The 19,667-nt window shown below is 34.0% G+C and overlaps 1 protein-coding gene across 7 annotated transcripts in view; it reads left to right on the top strand.

Moving 5' to 3' along the window:
* Positions 1–19,667, top strand: part of CABCOCO1 (ciliary associated calcium binding coiled-coil 1) — a 105,996-nt gene that overhangs the window by 22,609 nt on the left and 63,720 nt on the right. For 5 of the 7 annotated variants that reach the window (XM_032170352.2, XM_032170378.2, XM_058436279.1 and 2 more), the window contains 2 exons: positions 1,417–1,561; positions 5,920–5,992. In XM_032170352.2, coding sequence (XP_032026243.1) covers positions 1,417–1,561; positions 5,920–5,992 — 218 coding nt within the window. Of the gene's footprint in view, positions 1–1,416; positions 1,562–5,919; positions 5,993–10,093; positions 10,220–18,309; positions 19,628–19,667 lie in introns of those variants that run through there. The other 2 variants (XM_032170360.2, XM_058436281.1) reach the window with 2 other exon arrangements.

The following is a 19,667-nucleotide window of genomic DNA, read 5'->3' on the forward strand; positions in this document are numbered from 1 at the left end:
TCCCCTAAGCGGCCAGTCCAGCCTGGCTTTAGTATCTTTCTACTCTCCATCTCCAGCATCCTCGGTTTTATGTCCATACACCCATCTCTTTTCCGCAAACATAGGACACTCTGGCCAGTCCACTTACCTGACTCCATCTTCCAGGGGAAGCGTGGATAGTGTGTGTGTGGGTTGTAAATAATATTTTATCTGTCACAAGTAGCACTGAGCATAACGGAACCAAACGAGAAAAGAAAATGGAAGTTTATATTTTTATTACAGACATTTTAAAAGTTAAGTCTAAGATATTCTTTTTCAACTGGATACAGTTGACAGTTTTCAACTGTTTTCTTTTTCAACTGGCCACAGAAGACAGTTTCGGGTGTTTATTTTCGTTGGTGTGTAGCTGTGAGAGAATAGACGAGAATCACTGAGCTGTTTACTTCTGGTAGTGGTGGCCAGGTTGTGTCACTCTTTGTGCATTTTCATCGGGCTCTCACCAGCACCACTGGGCAGATATTTGAGAAACAGCTTACGTGAGTTATAAGTCTGTGGCTGTGGAAAAGAAAAAAAAAAACGTTGTTTTACATAAAAATCCATATTTCTGACTTCCATTGAAAATCTTCAGACCCAGATTTACACATGGAGACAATTGGCTAAAGCCCAGTGTTGATTGACTCCATTCATTTACATTTTCAGCTCTGAGTTCGGGTCTGCTGTCTAGTAACTGAACCTCCCATGTAAGTCTTCCATTCCTCACCAGCTGTCAAACATCTCTTTTTGCAGTTTTCATGTTTTTATTCTAAGATTGTAGAAAAAAGAAAAAACAAACCCTTTTCATTTTAAAGAAAGATTTTAAAGTACATTTTGAATTTTTTTTCTTTTTTTCATCCTAAAATGGAAACACAAACTCTGCAGACAATTGTGTAGCATTATAGTAATTTACAAATGTTGGGGCGGGGTCAGCTGCTATTCCTGAGACAGAGTTTCACTGTGTCACCCAGGCTGGAGTGCAGTGGCACCATCCCAGTTCACTGCAACCTGTGTCTCCCAGGCTCAAGCCATCCTCCCAACTCAGCCCCCAAAGTAGCTGGGACCACAGGCATGTGCCACCATGCCTGGCTAATTTTTGGATTTTTTTGTACAGATAGGGTTTCGCCATGTTGCCTTGGCTGGTCTCTAGCTCATGGGCTCAAGTGATCCACCCACCTTGGCCTCCCAAAGTGCTGGGATTACAGGCTTGAGCCACCGTGCCCAGCTAGCTGCTATTCTTTTGTGTAACATGTATTAATTTATTAGGAAGAAACAAGAGTTTTACCTTTATCCTCACAAATACTTAACAAAGTAAATTTTGGCACATTAAAAACATCTTGGATTATCTTATTCTGAAAACATCTATCAAAATAATACTTCAGATTTCTCTTGATTTTATTTCAGCACTACATATGTCCTTAGAGGAAAGCATTAAATGGCTTGGAGAAGTTATGGCTGAAATAGGACCAACACATTCGCAAAAAAGTGAGGACTGGAATATCTTTGATGTAAAACAAGCCAATGCTATCATTGATTACTTAAAAATCAGGTATGGATTATTTTCAGTAACATTTATTTTTCATTTCACATCTTCTGGAAAATGTCTGTTAAGTAAAAAGTAATTCAGTTTTTTGCAAATTCAGATATTTACAGAATTTATGCCATAATTAGCCCAACCAATAATTAGGTACTTAAATCTTCTTTAAATTAGGTGTTCAAATCTTTCACCTAATAACTAAAAGTCAGAACAGTGAACAGTTTGGCTAACTTTGCATTCCCAAAAAAAAGGTTTGCGTTTGATAAATATAATTTTATCTAGAATTAAAATAAATTAAGAATTTTATTTTTCTTTGCATCTTTAATTAATATTTATTAATAGGATGATTCACATTAGTCAGCTGCAATTACAGTAGACTCTATATTTTAGGTAGTTGATCTATCCAACTATCTAATTCTACATTTCGAAGAGCAACATTCATTGCTATTTAAATATTTATTTTGAATGCTTTGTATTAGAAATTGAAGAGATTTATGAATATACTTCCTCAAATTTATTACATCCCCTGAAATATCTTGTAGTATTGACCAACTAAACTCATTAAGTCTTTCTTACTGCTTAGAAAATGATGGTGTGTGGAAGGAAAGTATTTTTATTACAGTGATTCTTCATTGTTGAACTAAGAAATTTGTCTTTTTATATGATCTGTCACAAGGTCTGCAGTAGAGTCATGCATCTCTCTAAAGGGACATTTTTAGAGTTTGCAAATATTCAAACAAGAGTAGGTTAAAATCTTTTGTCAAGCTGAAAGCTTCTGCATAATATTTTTGTTCCTCTTATACTATATACTCCAGTGCTTTTCAACCTTAAAATTTTAAATTCTAAAATAAGAGTGCTGATTGATATCCTAGATATGCTCATGATTTGCTTGGCAAGGATTCTAGCTGAATTCTAGAAAGCTTTTTAAATACTAGTGTGTTTAATATGATAAAGTTTATATATTGGTTTGTGGCATGAATTAATAATGTCATATGATATAATATGGTTTTTATGTAATAGCATTTAATATAATGTGGTTTCTTAATATTAAAACATAGCTCCTAATGGGTATCTCTCAATAAAAGCCAGAATAGTTTTCATATCAATTAAAGTAAGGCAAGGTCCTTGCGTTGAGGGAGACGATGGTAGTCCAGAATTGGAGGAGAGCCTATTCCTCAAGGTCTTTCTACCCATCAGGGTTTGAGAATCACTGGGCAAGAGGAATTCTACTTTGCACATTGTATTAGCATCCTTATTTTCCTTCTCTATTTGAACAGTCCCAGTTTCACTTGCAGAACACATTTTTACAACTGAGCTGTAAGCCCAGGAGATTTCTAATGGGCACAGGGACTGATAGTTAACCAGGGCCACAAAACCCATGCAGGTGCCATAATGATCCCTTCTGGAAGGGGAAGGATGGCAGCTCTTTTCCCCTTCATCTCATCTCTCTGGGCAAATGTTCATCTACATATTTGTTGACATTGTCCTTCAGAAAACAAGTTAAGAGGGGATGTCGATGTTAGTCACCTTTAGATCCTAACCAGAGTAATTTCACATATTATAAATCCCTAATATTATTACTTCACTAAAAATAAAACAAAAAGTAGTATTTAAGAAATTAGTCAAAGTAAATCACAGCAATTGTTGATGCTGTTAAGTCTTCATATTGTTATTTCAAAGAAATTATGCAATTTAAATACCCCTATTACAGAACTATAAAATATCAGTTAGTAGGATATCTGGAATTGATTCTGCAGTTGTATAAAAGAAAATAGGGTTTTCTACAACACCTGCTCAGAACCCCTCAAAGGTCCACAAATGAAAGTTTAGGGGGACTGGGAGGAGGGGCAGCATCAAGAAGAATAGCTAATAGATGCTAGGCTTAATACCCAAATGACAGGTTGATCTCTGCAGCAAACCACCATGGCACCAGTTTAAACCTACACATCCTGCACATGTACCCTCAAAGTTAAAAGTTGAAGGAAAGAAAACAGTTTAATGACAATGAAATCATATAATATTTTTCGTTTTGATGACTACAAAGCAGTTTTATAAATATGAAGGTAACCCAGTTATCAAAAGTATAAGTGTTTGAATTTAACCCAATATTAAGTTTACCCAGCCACTAAAAGCCCTAGTCAATTTAGGGAGAGCAGTTTTTAGAATATGACCCATACCACATGAAACTTAAATGACAATAAAATGGAAATTTCATCTGATGCCCTTAACACACTCTGTCATGTGTCTGTGATTTGAAAAAAACTAATACCAAATTTCCTCCCCCACATGACTGTAAGTACTGGCAAACCTAGCTGTACATTTTTACAGTGTATTGTATCATGTATACAAATATAAATACTTCTGCAGCTTTTTAGTATAAAACATCATTTACATATATATGGCCCAAATACACGTCTGTCATCGTGGAGTCTACCTATTTTGGGGAATTAGGTGATAGTAATCTCAGGTATACACTCAATATAAGAGGCATATACCCAAAATAAGAAAATCAACCCTGCCCCTCTGTAACCCACAGGGTATTGCACTTCCAGGCATCGAGCCAGACATCTTGAATTATTTTCACTTCATCTCTCTTCAATTTAGGACTAAAACTAAATGTTTGACAAAATAATCTAGGAAGTTGAGACAGTCAGCAGCGGAAGAAAATGCATTATCGCAGCTGAAGTGTCACTTTGTTCCCATGCAGCACCACCTAATCGCTCCTGGTAAAGCTGGACAAGGCCCTAGTCCTGGCCTTGCCCCCAAGCCTGCAGCTTTGACCACCACATCCAAATCATGCATTTGATTTTCAGTGTTAAGAAGCGAATTTCCCTCTTGGCATGGGACAACCTAATTCCTATGTGCAACGAAAAGAATAAGGCTGAAAGATTATGAAATTTCAGGAAAGAAGATCTATGAACTAAGTTCTTTGTGTGACACAAGGTGGAGAAAGGGAAATTTTATGCTGGTTCACTGAGAGGAAGCCAAGCTGTTTCCAAAATACTCTATAGTCTTTAATTTTTCTACTTAAAATCAGTTATTGCCAGTCTAATATTTTTGATCTTAAGGCTTTCTCTAGGTAACCAGTGTAAGTTAGGGAGAGTTTGAATTTATTTTGCGTCATTGAATTGTCAAACTACACTAATCTTGATGTATTTTTCTAGCCAACAAATCAAAGTAATGTCAAAAGCTAGGTTACATTTCTGAATGTTGATGAGTAATTTGAATGTACAAGAGGTTTTTTTCCCCCAAAATACCATGACAGACTCTGCACACCCATCACTTTTTAATAGATTGTGTTAGTAGTGAGATCAACTGCTAATATAACTCAGAGAGACTCAGCTGCCTGAGGATTTCTTCATTGATTTCAAATGAATTGAAACTTTGATCCATTACAACATCCAAGAGAAGCCATTATTATACATGCTCTGTAGCTACATTTTGCAAATGTTAATTTCTCAGTTATATTAAAATCAATTTCCTTAAATAGCAAAAGGCACCAGAGTGAAAGAGAAACCACTAAGACAATTTTTTGTTCTTGGGCATTTTGCTGTATTATGAGTCTATTAATTTTCTCAACCAGCAGGAAGAGAACTAGAAAAATTCAAATATTATCACAAACAGGATATTAGAAGTCAGCCCTTCAGTAAATTTTTAACTCTTAATAATGCATTGCTCCTTAAACTTGCTAGAATACTTGTTTTAAGGACCTCCTATCCTTTGGTTCTTTATAGTTTTGGTATGCTGACCACCTAGTCTTTAGGGTAAGAACTGAAGAAATGATCTTTCTTAAATTAATTTTTCCCTTTCATGTGTGACCAAATATTCTGCAGAAAACTCAGACATTTTCTCAATGGATTTTAGTTCATGCACCATTTTTCAGGTATTATTATAGATTAATTTAATCTTGAAACAGTTTGAGAATGTGAGAAGTAATTGATATAGAGATAGATTATATAATTCAGTGCCATTTGTACCAGAGGAAATTGACTCCTGTTTGCCGCAAAACAGCAAATAATGTAAAGTTTCATGTTATTTAGGAATGGTGCATTATTTGCCTTTAAGCTAGGAAAAGTCAAGATGCCATCTAATTTCTCCCTTATTCCTAACTTACCCACTCATTACAGATGGATTTACTGATCTTATTCTAGGTACTGTGTTATATTGTCATTTCCTTAGAGAATAAAACTCTTAATTTCTTAGCATTTCTGGACAATTTCTTTTGCAATAAAGGAGGATGCTAAGTCTATTTTAGTGTTTGATAGCATTAGCTTGGTCAATATGAAGTTTCTTTAATAAATGTCTTTACATATTGTGTTTTTTTTTCCTGAAATCAACTTATCAGAGTGCACATTTATTTTATATTTCAGCTTATTTCAACACTACAAGCTATACGAGTTTATGTTCTACTCTGCCAGGGAAGAAATTGTGATAGGAACTGAGGTAAGTAATTTATCTAGATGGAACCAATTAAGCAGAATCAATTAATGCATGCTGATCAGCATCTGGATCTTTAACTGCTTAAAGCAACTTCTTGTCAAGATTATTCAAGTGTTAATATAATCAACTCGTAGTTTGCAAAAAGAATAATTATATAAAGTGATCTTTGGATCAGGAAAATAAGCTACCTTTTGGCATTAAAAGCATTGTTAATCATTTATACTTTGTGTATTTATGGATTATTTGACAAAGTTCAATTGGATAAGGTACATATGTCTTCATACAAATAAAATCAGAAAAAACCAACTAGTAATTTGCAAAAAAAAATAATTACATAAGGTAAATGTAATGATAACTTAACTCAGTGAAATCCCTTCTAATTTCACATTTTTTTTCATTCTACTCATTGTTTAAGATCTAATTTAAATCCCACTTCCTCAGTGGATCAAACCTACCTTAATTGCATCATAATCTCAAACAAAAGTTTTAGACAAACTCTCTAATCAATCCTATTATTGTGTGCCAACTGATCTCTTATTGCTGAATTTGGGCTACTGTTGCACCAATAAGCATATCAATATTCACTGTGTTATATGGTTTCCTAATTGTTTCCTGTGGGTTAATATAGTCAGTACAACTCAACAGTAATTTTCTTGAAGACAAGGATATCTGCTGCTTTTCTACTACAGCATATAGTATAATGTAGGATACAGTAACCCCTCAATTAATACTACATAAACAATTCAGTGCATAGGACAGCAGTTGTACAATGTAAGGTCTATCTGGAGACACTTTCAAACAGACTTGCTTATAATCACATATTTGTAATTCCTAGAAATGAATTCTGAGTAGGAAAACATGTTTTTTACTTTATTTTGTTTTATTTTATTTTTTATTATACTTTAATATCTGGGATATATGTGCAGAACGTGCAGGTTTGTTACATAGGTATACACATGCCATGGTGGTTTGCTGCACCCATCAACCCATCACCTACATTAGGTATTTCTCCTAATACTATCCCTCCCCTTGCCCCCCACTCCCCGACAGGCCCCAGTGTGTGATGTTCCCCTCCCTGTGTCCATGTGTTCTCGTTGTTCACCTCCCACTTATGAATGAGAACATGCGGTGTTCAGTTTTCTGTTCCTGTGTTAGTTTGCTGAGAATGATGGTTTCCAGCTTCATCCATGTCCCTGCAAAGGACATGAACTCATCCTTTTTTACGCCTGCATAATATTCCATGGTGTATATGTGCCACATTTTCTTTATCCAGTCTGTCATTGATGGGCATTTGGGTTGGTTTCAAGTCTTTGCTATTGTGAATACTGCTGCAATAAACATATGTGTGCATGTGTCTTTATAGTAGAATGATTTATAATCCTTTGGGTATATACCCAGAAATGGGATTGCTGGGTCAAATAGTACTTCTGGTTCTAGATCCTTGAGGAATTGCTACACTGTCTTCCACAATGGTTGAACTAATTTACACTCCCACCAACAATGTAAAAGCGTTCCTATTTCTCCACATCCTCTCCAGCATCTGTTGTTTCCTGACTTTTTAATGATCACCATTTTAACTAGTGTGAGATTGTATCTCATTGTGGTTTTGATTTGCATTCCTCTAATGACCAGTGATGATGAGCTTCTTTTCATGTTTGTTGGCCACATAAATGTCTTCTTTTGAGAAGTGTCTGTTCATATCCTTCGCCCACTTTTTGATGGGGTTGCTTGTTCTTTTCTTGTAAATTTGTTGAAGTTCCTTGTAGATTCCAGGAAATCATTTTAAGAAGACTAAAGATGCCATTAAAAAATAGTGCTTCTGTAGGTCCACAATTACTTTAAGGGGCTTTGTTGCCTCCTAGAAGTACCAGGGACAGGAGTGGCCATAATCAGAAATAAACAGTGAGTAACAGGATATTCACATTATCTTTGTAATTTTCCTGATATTGAGAACCACATGGAACATGCCAGCTGTTCTGACTTCCTGGGTATTGTTATTCTGGAATTTATAAATTACTTGCTTCATAAATACCTCAGTCACCATTACTCACTCTTCATTTGGGTACTTATTCTAATGCTAGACTTTAGTTCACTAAAGTGAACTGCCAGAAAACAAGGAAACTTTTTGCTTCTGATTTTCATAAAAATTACTTCTTTGCAGTCTCCTCTTACTGTAGCTTAAATTAGGTGTCACTTGACAAAGTTTCACTGAAAAATGTTTCCATTTCAGAATTACATCATATCGTGTGACAGCCCTTGCAAAAATTATCAGTTTGGAATATAATCCTATCTCATCTATTCAAGCAAAACTTTGGGAAAATGATAGTGGCTTCAATAACAGCATAAGTAGATATTTAGAGTGCTCAAGAAAAAATTTCAGAAAGAACTCCCTTTTCCTTTGTTAATTACACAATCATGCCTTTCTTCTATATTGTAAGGATATATTTAGGTGACATTTATCCTATGGAAAGATAAAGTGGAGAAAGTAGACAGGCTTGGCTGCTTTATTTTCCATTGTCATTTGTATTTTCCCCAAGCTGACCAGAGCAATAAAAAAAATCTTTAAGAGAATGATATTGGGTCTTCAAGAATTAGGCCACTCATGGCATTTTAAAGGATTAGTGAAAGTATTTTATGACATTTTAGAAGTGTTTGCTAACCCTTGGTACAAATACCTGTTTTTTAATTAACAACCTTTCATGGAGGAGGTAGGGGCCTGCCCCAGTAATGTGATTATTCATGCTGATCTCAGGGCTCTGGGACCAAATAATGGCCACAAGACAAACACATGAATATTTGAAATTTAACTCTTAGGCAAACATTCAAGTTAGATAATACTGATGAAATTTAGTTTCTTTAATTGTGGGTAGATGAGAAAAAACATAAATCCCCTCTAATCATAGAAGGGTCCATTTCATAAGTGAGAAAAGAATGATGAAATAGAATATCACCATTTGTCAACCTTTAATAAAATAATAGATCTAGGCAATGATGATGAGTGGCTCCTGACATCACAAAAAGAAAACCAGACATCACTGCTTTTTAATAAAATTATACAAAACCCCATATAAATTGCTCTTGCAATTTGAACTGGCTAGTCTTTTGGTCAGTCTTCTAACACTAACTTCTCATTTACTGGAAATATGGAAGATAAAGGAATATTTTAAGGATATCACAAAAAGGCAATTAGCAAACCAGGGTATAGGAGATTCTATAGGGCAGAAGACATGGAATATTCAAGAAATAAATTACAAAGAAATAAAAAAAAAACAGTGAACCTATAGATTAAAAAATGACTGAATCGAATTCAGTGTACGTATCTTATTTGGAACCTACTTCAGACAGACAGATAGACAAACCAAACCACAAACACAAAACAGTTCTGAGATAATCGGGGCATATGAATATTGGCCACATAGTTGATGATGACTGTTACTAATTCCTGGAACTTGTTAGTGTATTACTTTACATGGTAAAAGGGACTTCGCAGATTTGATTAAGTTAATAAATTTGAGATGGAGCGATTATTCTAGATTACTGAAGTGGGATCAATGTAATTTCCATATAAGAGAAAGAGGAAGGCAGGAGGATCAGAGTCAGAAAAAGGGAGATTTGAAGATGTCACACTGTTGGCCTGGAAGATGGAGGAAGAGGCCACAACTTTTATCAACTGTCTTGTTATCTAGTATGGCAATACCTTCTCATAGTTCTTTTCAATACTTAATTATTAGTGTTCATTTTTCTTAAATATGAAATTTAGAAATAAACCTGTGCATACGTGGATTTTTAGTATGTGGCATATACAAATATTTAGTAAATTGGCATGTAAAATTACTTGGGATAATTGGCTATGTGTTTGTTAAAAAGAAATTAGATTTTTACCTTATACCAAACTTAAAAATGAATCCAATTTATTAACAGATTCATTTCCCATAATGGAAGACATATTCCATAATGGCAAACTATAATTTGGTCAACACTTCCACTGAGAACAACTAGAAAAATTGGACAAGATTTTTTTAAGACTTAAATGTTTGAAAGCTCAGCTAGCAAAGCTTAAAAAAGATTATGAGCCTGACATTCAGAAATGCTTTCTACCTATAGGCATCTACAAGTTTGGAAAAGGTGGCTAAGAGACTTAAAAGCTGAGAAGTGAAGCTTTGGTAGACACGTGGAGCTAGGAGAACAACAATTGGAGGGGGAAGAGAATATAGCAAATTTTACAAGTAGCATGTTGGGTCTGCACAAGACCACATTTTAGGAGATCAGCCCTAGCTACCATGGACTGAACTTCAATTCCAAATGTTCTCCATTTCTGGTGGATTTAGGCTAGCTGTATATAGTGTTGTTAACTTCCTCTGTAAAATAAAATCATGCTACACTCCAGATTGTATCAACAGTTTTTCATAACCAATGTTTGTCACATAATAAAAATCACACAGAAAACAAAAATAGACCACAAGTGCTCCAGATGATGGAGTAATTAGTCATGTACTTGAAAATAATTATCCTTAAGAAATAAAAAAATATAAAATATATAAATTTTAGCAGATAAAAAATGATTACAATATAAAATGGATGTTCTGTAATAGAAAAATACAATAAAAATTAAAAACCAAATGGATGTGTTTAACAAGTTTTAGATCTTTGACAAACCTGACAAAAACAAGAAATGGGGAAAGGATTCCCTATTTAATAAATGGTGCTGGGAAAACTGGCTAGCCATATGTAGAAAGCTGAAACTGGATCCCTTCCTTACACCTTATACAAAAATTAATTCGAGACGGATTAAAGACTTAAATATTAGACCTAAAACCATTAAAACCCTACAAGAAAACCTAGGCAATACCATTCAGGACATAGGTGTGGGCAAGGACTTCATGTCTAAAACACCAAAAGCAATAGCAACAAAAGCCAGAATTGACAAATGGGATCTAATTAAACTAAACAACTTCTGCACAGCAAAAGAAACTACCATCAGAGCGAACAGGCAACCTACAGAATGGGAGAAAATTTTTGCAACCTACTCATCTGACAAAGGGCTAATATCCAGAATCTACAATGAACTCAAACAAATTTACAAGAAAAAAACAAGCAACCCCATCAAAAAGTGGGCAAAGGACATGGGCAGACACTTCTCAAAAGAAGACAATTATGCAGCCAAAAAACACATGAAAAAATGCTCATCATCACTGGCCATCAGAGAAATGCAAATCAAAACCACAATGAGATACCATCTCACACCAGTTAGAATGGCCATCATTAAAAAGTCAGGAAACAACAGGTGCTGGAGAGGATGTGGAGAAATAGGAAGACTTTTACACTGTTGGTGGGACTGTAAACTAGTTCAACCATTGTGGAAGTCAGTGTGGCGATTCCTCAGGGATCTAGAACTAGAAATATCATTTGACCCAGCCATCCCATTACTGGATATATACCCAAAAGACTATAAATCATGCTGCTATAAAGACACATGCACACATATGTTTATTGCGGCACTATTCACAATCAATGTCCAAAAGATAGATGTTAAGAAAATGTGGCAATATACACCATGGATAATACAGCCATAAAATGATGATTCATGTCCTTTGTGGGACATGGATGAATGGAAATCTTCTTAAGTATCGCAAGGACAAAAACCAAACACCGTGTTCTCATAGGTGGATTGAACAATAATGGACACAGAAGGGAACATCACATCCGGGGATTTGTGGGGTGGGAGGGGTAGGGACAGATTTGAGTATATAATGGGTGCAGCAAAACAACATGGCACATGCATACATATGTAACAAACCTGCATATTGTGCACATGTACCCTAAAACCTAAAGTATAATAATAAAACCCCAAAAACAAAAAACAAACAAAAAAAAACAAGTTAGTCCATAGCTGAAGAGAAAAATTGGTAAAGTGGAAGATAAATCAAAAGAAAAAATCTAAAATAAAGCATGGGGATGTAAAAGCATGATAAACACAGAAACTGGGTGAGAGAGTATGGATATAGTAAAAGGTATAATGAGAGTACAAAAGTAAATTCTAGAATGAGAAGATAGAAGTCACGTGTGAAGAGTTAATTTTCCGGAACTTACCAACACCATTAGGACATAGATTTAGGATTTACTTGAACCCCAAATACATGTAAATCTACACCAAAACATATTACTTGAACCCCAAATACATGTAAATCTACACCAAAGCATATTACTTGAACCCCAAATACATGTAAATCCATACCTAAGCATATTATAATAAAATTTCTAAAAATGAAAGATGAAGACAATCTTAAAACCAGCCATAGAAAACAAAAAAGACATGTGTCCTTCAAAGAAGTAACAATAAGACTGACAACCAACTTCTCAACAGTAATAATGAGAGCCAGAGGACCATGAAGTAATTTCAAATTGTCCTAAGAAAATAACTGTCAATCTAGAACTTCATTCCGAGAAAAAACACTTTCTGTGATAAAATAAGAAAAAGGCAAAGAAGGCAACAGAAACATGGGCAAAGAATATGAACAGACAATATGAGGATTTTAAAAGAGGGATTTTTAGATTAAAAAAATAAGAACATTTATTACGAAGAGAAACACGCTAAAGGAAGTACTAACGGGTGCTCTCTGGGCATAAAGAAAATGATTCCAAACAGAAAGTGAGAGAAATAGAAAGGAAGGAAGAGCAAGTGAAACGGGACAGATTAGGATGGATGGATAGATAGATCGATCAATCAATCTAAATAAATATCAAATGTGTTACACAAAATGTTTTGTGAGGTTTAAAATACACAATGACAATAGCATATAAGTTGACAGCAAGGTAAGTGGGTTAGTTTTCTAAGCCCCTCCCATGTTTGAGGAAAGTGAAAGTACTCACTTATAAATATTTAATAAGTCAAGGATGCATATTATATCCTTGGGGGAAGCATTGAATAAATGATAATGCTAAGCTAAGAGAGGAGGAAGATGGAACAATAAAATCAATTGAAGTACTAAATTTAAAATGCAAAACTATAGTAATAAATATAAGAAAAATATGAAGGAAAATATTTTTAATGTGGAATTGGCCATATACATTTTTTTAAGATGTGATGAAAAATACTGTGAATAAAATTTTTTAAGTCACTGGGAGAAAACATTTGCAAATTAACATATGAAGGTCAATTCTTTTTTTTATCATTTTAGACATAGGGTCTCATTCTGTTGCTCAGGCCAGAATGCAGTCGTGTGATTATAGCTCACTGCAGCTTTGAACTCCTGGGCTCAAGTGGTCCTTCCACCTCAACCTCCCATGTAGCTGGGACTACCGACACACACCCTCATACCTGGCTAATTTTTTATTTTTTTATTTTTTGGTTGAGATGGGGATCTCACTTTGTTGCCCAGGCTGATCTTGAATTCCTGGCCTCAAGTGATCCTTCAGCTTCAGCCCCCTAAAGTGCTGGGATTACAGGTGTGAGCCACCAATTCCAGCCCCAAAATATTTTATACACAAATAGTTTCTTTGATAAAATAAGAAAAGGCAAACAAAGCAATGGAAACATGGGCAAAGAATATGAACAGATAACATACTTTACCAATAAACAGATATAAAGATATCCAACCTTAATAGTTATCAAGGACCTGCAAAAAATATGTATTTCTTAAATATAAGATTAGCTAATAGTAAAAAGATGGATTAATACCTTGTTAATGAGGATGCAAGAAAACATAGCTGTATTTAGTTAGGGCAAGGTTAAATTTGTAAAGCCACCATGGAGAGCAGATTGGCAAAATCTATAACGTTTTTGTGAATGTGAATATCTTTCTTCCCTAAATATCTTCTCTGTAGACATATGTACTCATATTATATAAAGCTATTCATACCTGAATATTCATCAAAGCATGGTTTATTACAGCTAAAAATTGCAGAAGGTAAATCAGAAGGGAAATACTTTATTTAAATGAAGTACTCAATAAATACTTCTTGTGTACATTCATTTAAATAAAATGAAGTATAGTCACACTATAAAAAACTATCAAGTCTTTAGAATGAATGTAGTAGATTCCTATGTATGGTTATGTTAATATCTCTAAAATATATTCTTAATTTAAAAAGTGTAGAAGTAGAACAATATGAATAGTGTTCCCATTTATTTTTAAAAGCAAATAAACATGAAAATATGTAGACATGTATATGCATGTAAGTGATTGTATAAAAACCAAAAGAATTTATACTAACAATTAATATGGCTTACTTTTGGGTAATTGGGTGGAAATAGGAATGGAATAGGATGTGAAAAGGGACATTTTATTCTGTATATTTCAGATTTAATGTTAGTCTTTTACAATGTGAATGTCTTCACATATTTTTATACAATAATAAAATTGTTCCCTAGTTCATTCCCGAGAAGTATAATACTAAGGCACATTTTGTAAATTAAGTGCAGCATATAAACAAGCTTATATACTAACATATTGATAGACAGAGTGACTTCAGCTGGGTTTTTACAAGATGAAAGGCTGCATAGGAAAAAATACATGAACTCTCAATCCATAAAATTAAGTGCTTTACTAGTGTGTTGCTACCATATTTAAAATTTCAATATAAACTAGGTTTACTAAAAAGTCATTTATAGAGTAAAAATCTGGTGTGGTGCTAAAACATCCCAAATTTTCCCCAAGAAAATAAAATTTCTATCATGAATTATGCATATTTATATTGTAAAAATATTTATTCAGCTTAATTTAACCAAAGTGGCAACACATCAAATCTTAGATCATTTGTATTTTCAAAGGTTATATCCTATATATGCATTTCAACACACACACACATATATATACACATTTGTGTTTGGATATAAAAACATAAGATTAAGTCTGCTTTAATAATTTCTCTAACTTACAAAATGTGATAGATAGATATAGCTTTATTTGTAACCATTTAAGCCAACTCACTCAATCTGTTTCAAGATTTTATTTTGCAGCATGGACATTTTCACATAAACCTCATTGCACAGCTCCAGGGGCACCATTCACATTGCAGTCCATGTGTTTAATGGAGTTGTGCATTGTACAGATCGTGCAGCCATTGGTGGAGGCCCTGTTTTTGAAAGCGGTTCTGCAGCAGAATCTGATTATAATAAATATGATATACTTAGAAATATATTTAAAGAAAATCATAAATATGCCTAAGTGGTTACCTTGACTAGAGTCACATTTTGGCAGCCTTTCATAACCCGAAATAATACCACTTAAGGTCAATAAATGTAGGACCTCTCTAAAGTCAGTGAATGTCAACTGTATATAATTTAATGTTCTGAGCACTTATTCCTAGAGCAAAAACAAAATAAAACACTTTTTCCTTCCTTATTTCAAAACTCACACAGATTGTGGGTGTTAATGACACTATACTTAAACATTGTTAGCTTTGTGCCAGAAAATAACCACATAAAAACATAAGTTTTATTTTCTTTCTTTAAACTATAAAGTTATAGTGTCCTGAATAAACAAAATATGAGACTTATGTAAACAATCACCCTTTTAAGAAAAAAAAGGACCAAAACAGCATTGCACATTAGATCATATTTTGGAAAGGAGGAAGGCAACTGAAGCATAGCTATAAAGATACCTTTTTTTTCTCTTCAGTTTACCCTTGAGATGTACCTATCAAAATAATCTAAACTTATCCAGATGATGTTTTTAATCTTGAAAAAGGCTTTTTTCTTGTTGGATGATCCTATTAGCAAACTGCTGGAAGGGAAAATCATACAGGGCATAATTTGTAGTTTGACCTACTCACATTGGGTGTTGCTAAAGAAAATCAATCAGAAATTGTTGTGTTAAAATAACTCTATCTGCTCTACCTGGCATGTGTGACTAACTGACTTTAGAATCTATCATTTAAAGAAAATGGTTGATGCTTGGATATTACAATTTATCAAGTTCACTCCAGTCCTTTTTCTTCGAAGCACAGAAAAATAATCATCCCTCTCTAAACATAAATCTTTTAAGAGAAATTCAAGGAATCTGTCTCCAGCAAAATAATTGATAAATGGCAGGAGCATAATTTAAAGATGATTTCCATCACAGATCACATGGCATCTCAACTCTTGAGTCTGTCACCCAAGTCTTTCCATCTGTTGGCCCACGAGCATCAATCTCAGCTGCTCTGTGACCAGTTCTCTGATTGAGCTAGGTTGGCCTTTTCATAATTACAGCTTTCTCATTTCCCTCTGCCTTGCCGTATGAGGCTGTTCTTACTGCCTGAAAAGTTCTCCAACATTTCGCTACCAACCCTTGCCTAATATGCCCTCATAGCTTCGTCTGAGAGACACTTTTCTTACAGAAAAAAAAAAAAAGTGAGAGAAGAAGGAAGGAATGAAAAGTGCTTTTTCTTACATTACCTTTTACTTGTTATTTCCCCAACATTAAATGTCTTGTTCAAAAATACTGTCAGCATTCACTGTCCTAGAAATTGACTTCTAATTATAAAGTGATATCTCAAGCAACCTATTACTATCTATAATTCCGTGAGATCTGGGTAACTGACATTATTGTTTCTCCTGTTTTTCTGAGTATAGGAGTTACATACATTCACCTAGTGTTCAATAATTGTTTACTAAATCAATTAATGTAAAGGAGGAAAATTTTATTTTATTGATTAATTACACAAAGTTATATCTGGAAAATATTATTTTGGTGTGTAGACTGAAAAACCTAAATCAATCTCTTAAATTATTAATTATTAAGCCCATGACCAGGAAATTAAAAAGCTGGTAATAGAATAACACATGTTTATATTAGTCATGTTTTCTGTTATAGAGAAACTGCCTTATATGGACCACCTTGGGAAATGGCTAACTATTGTCAAGACTGTAAGATACCAGAGGCCACTAATATTATTGACTATATCAAACTTTAAAATTTCTATTCCAAGGGAGGGAAACATCATAAACGAATTTAAAAATTAAACTCTAAAAATAAAATTTCAAGTATAAATGAGAGAAAAGGCATAATAGTCTTAATATTCTATATAATCAATAAGAAAAAGGTTACCACACTAATGGGAAAATTAGCAAAGCATATTTATGAGAGAAAATATATAAATAGCCAATAAACTTATGCAAAGATTTTCACCATTTATAGTACTCAAAGCAACGTAGATTCAACAAAAATCAAATTCTCGAAAATTAAAATGAAACCATTGGCTTGTGAGAATGTGATGAATGGCATTCTCATATACCGCTGGGAAGAATGTAAATTGTTAAACTTTCCAGAGAGTGGTTTGGCAAGATATATCAAATTTTTTATTTGTATTTACCTTTTGAGCCAAGGATTGTCCTTCACTGGATTTGTCCTAAGTAGATAATCAGACAATGGGCAGAAATATGGGTGCATATATTTGATTATAATGGGAAAAAAACAGTGGAGTAGCCAAATGTCTGTTATTAGAAGGAAGTTTAAAATTCTTACGGTGCCTCTATATAATTCCATCATCATTAAGAGCATTCATATAGTGTTGTACTTACAATGGAAAGCTATTCACACTATGTTAATTATTTGATAACAAGCTACTAAATGTGTCCACTGTGACTGCAGTTTACAGTTTTACATCCACATCTGTGTATGGATATGTATACATATACATACACACAGAGAGAAAGAACAAGTCCTGAAGGACATACATCAAATTGTTAGTAGTAGTCCTGGGTTGTCGAGAAAATGATGAAGAGCATTTGATGTTAATGGTATACCAGATAATCTTTGCTTTCTCTTTCATTTATACTTGTCTTTATGAAATTATTTTTCTGAAATTATTTTTTGCAATCAGCATGTATTATAGCATATATACATGTTCTCGTTTTTAAAAAGTAACAGCTTAAACTACCAAAGTTTTACTCATTCCCTTTTATTTTCCTTACTCAGCATTATTTCTTTTTTCCTTGCTTATTTAACTTTTAAAAAATGCATAACATTATAAAAATGTCTGTTTTATTTTGAACAGATGCATTTCATGTTTATGTGATTAGGCAGTGTTCTTTTTCCCTAAAGCAAAAGGTTCTATTGCAAATGAAGATTTAATTATTACTTGAGGATGAGTATGTTATTATTCATGAGTTATATAAGTCATAAAAAATGTCCAGGATGATAACAATACAACCTAGAAAACAAGGGCTTTAGCTAAGGGGATTTACTCTGCTATTTATGATACTATCTGGCCAATAGATGGCAGGACTTGGGGGAATGAATGCAGTCTAAGAAAAATCATCATGTTTCCATTCTATGATTACAAACCCACAGAATCCATTAATAATCCACACTTCTGGCTTAAAGCGTTCTTTTCAGTCTTTTCTAGGATGTCCAGACATATTTGCCTAAAGTAAACTGTATCAGGTTCAGCAACCCACATTTGAAAGTGGACATTTTCAAATCGAAATGTTTTCAAAGGAAAATAACCTGGATTTTCCAAGACTAGAGGCCTCTGAAAAAGAAAAGATTCAGAGTGGATATAACTGTCTTCAAATCTAAAGGACTAGCAAGATAAAGAAGAGATTTGTCTTGTCTGCATAACTCCCAGATGGCAAACCAAAGATCGTTGGATCTTCTAGGGAGGATTTTTACTAAATAAATGCAATCACTTTCTAAATATAGAAGTAGCTAGAAATGGAAGGGATGAGATGTGGGAGGGCAGAGGCTCAGGCCTTCCTCAGTTTTATACTACCAACTCTCAGCACAGGTCCTGGCAGACAGGCAGCACTTTAAGTTTTATGGAATGAATTGAGAGGTAATAGGTTACATCTTCATTGAATATATTTCAAGTTTAGCAATATGGCTTTTGTTGAATGATATTTTCTGAAGTTGTTTAAAGCACTAGAAGGGAAATTAAACTAGATGATCTATGAGTATGTGACCATCAAACCCAGATTTTTCTAGGATTTTTTAGGACTTTCAATTTAAACTATTTTGTCCTATTCTTCCCATGGGTATACTTCCAAATGTTCTTCTCATTAGTAAAGTCCAAAATTTATGATCAGCCAGTCTTACTCTGGGTACCAATTACTAATAGAATGGCAAAGTGGATTCCTTTCTATGGGCTGGAAATCGTGTAGGATTGCTTACAGTTGGAGTAGATAAATGCAGTTGTTTATAACTAAAAGGTCGTTTACCATAAATATATAGCTGGCTCTATCTTGTGAATGCAGACTTACATGTTAATAAATATAATCAATGTAAGTCAACCAAGACTCTAGGGTTATATATTTTTATTGATCACTTTTTTTAAAAAAGAAAATTTTGATCACAGTTCTATAGTATTGGGCCACATACCAATGTTTTCATAGTGTTCAAGTTGGCTTATGAGGCCACTCTTTAGGCTTGGTGAGTGTTTGACAGATGGCTGAGAATATACAAGCAGATATGCATTGTGCATGAAAGCATGCAAGTGAAGAGTCAATTAAGAAAGAATAAACATGCTTAGAAAGAGGCCACCTGATTGGTATTCTGACTACAGAATTGAGAAACTTTCTATGCAAATTATGCAGCTGCATCAGCACTACTGACATTATAGGAGTGAAGAGGAGAAAAAAAAAAAACAGGAAAAGAAAACAACAACAAAGTTCTCTGTGGCAAAATAGTTCTGTGCTTGATCAAGGAAACAATATAAGGGGAGATGTGGTAGAGGGAAGTTGCTTTTTCTTCTATTT

This window comes from Hylobates moloch, unplaced genomic scaffold (genome assembly GCF_009828535.3).
Source record: "Hylobates moloch isolate HMO894 unplaced genomic scaffold, HMol_V3 SCAFFOLD_3, whole genome shotgun sequence".
Lineage (NCBI taxonomy): Eukaryota > Metazoa > Chordata > Mammalia > Primates > Hylobatidae > Hylobates > Hylobates moloch.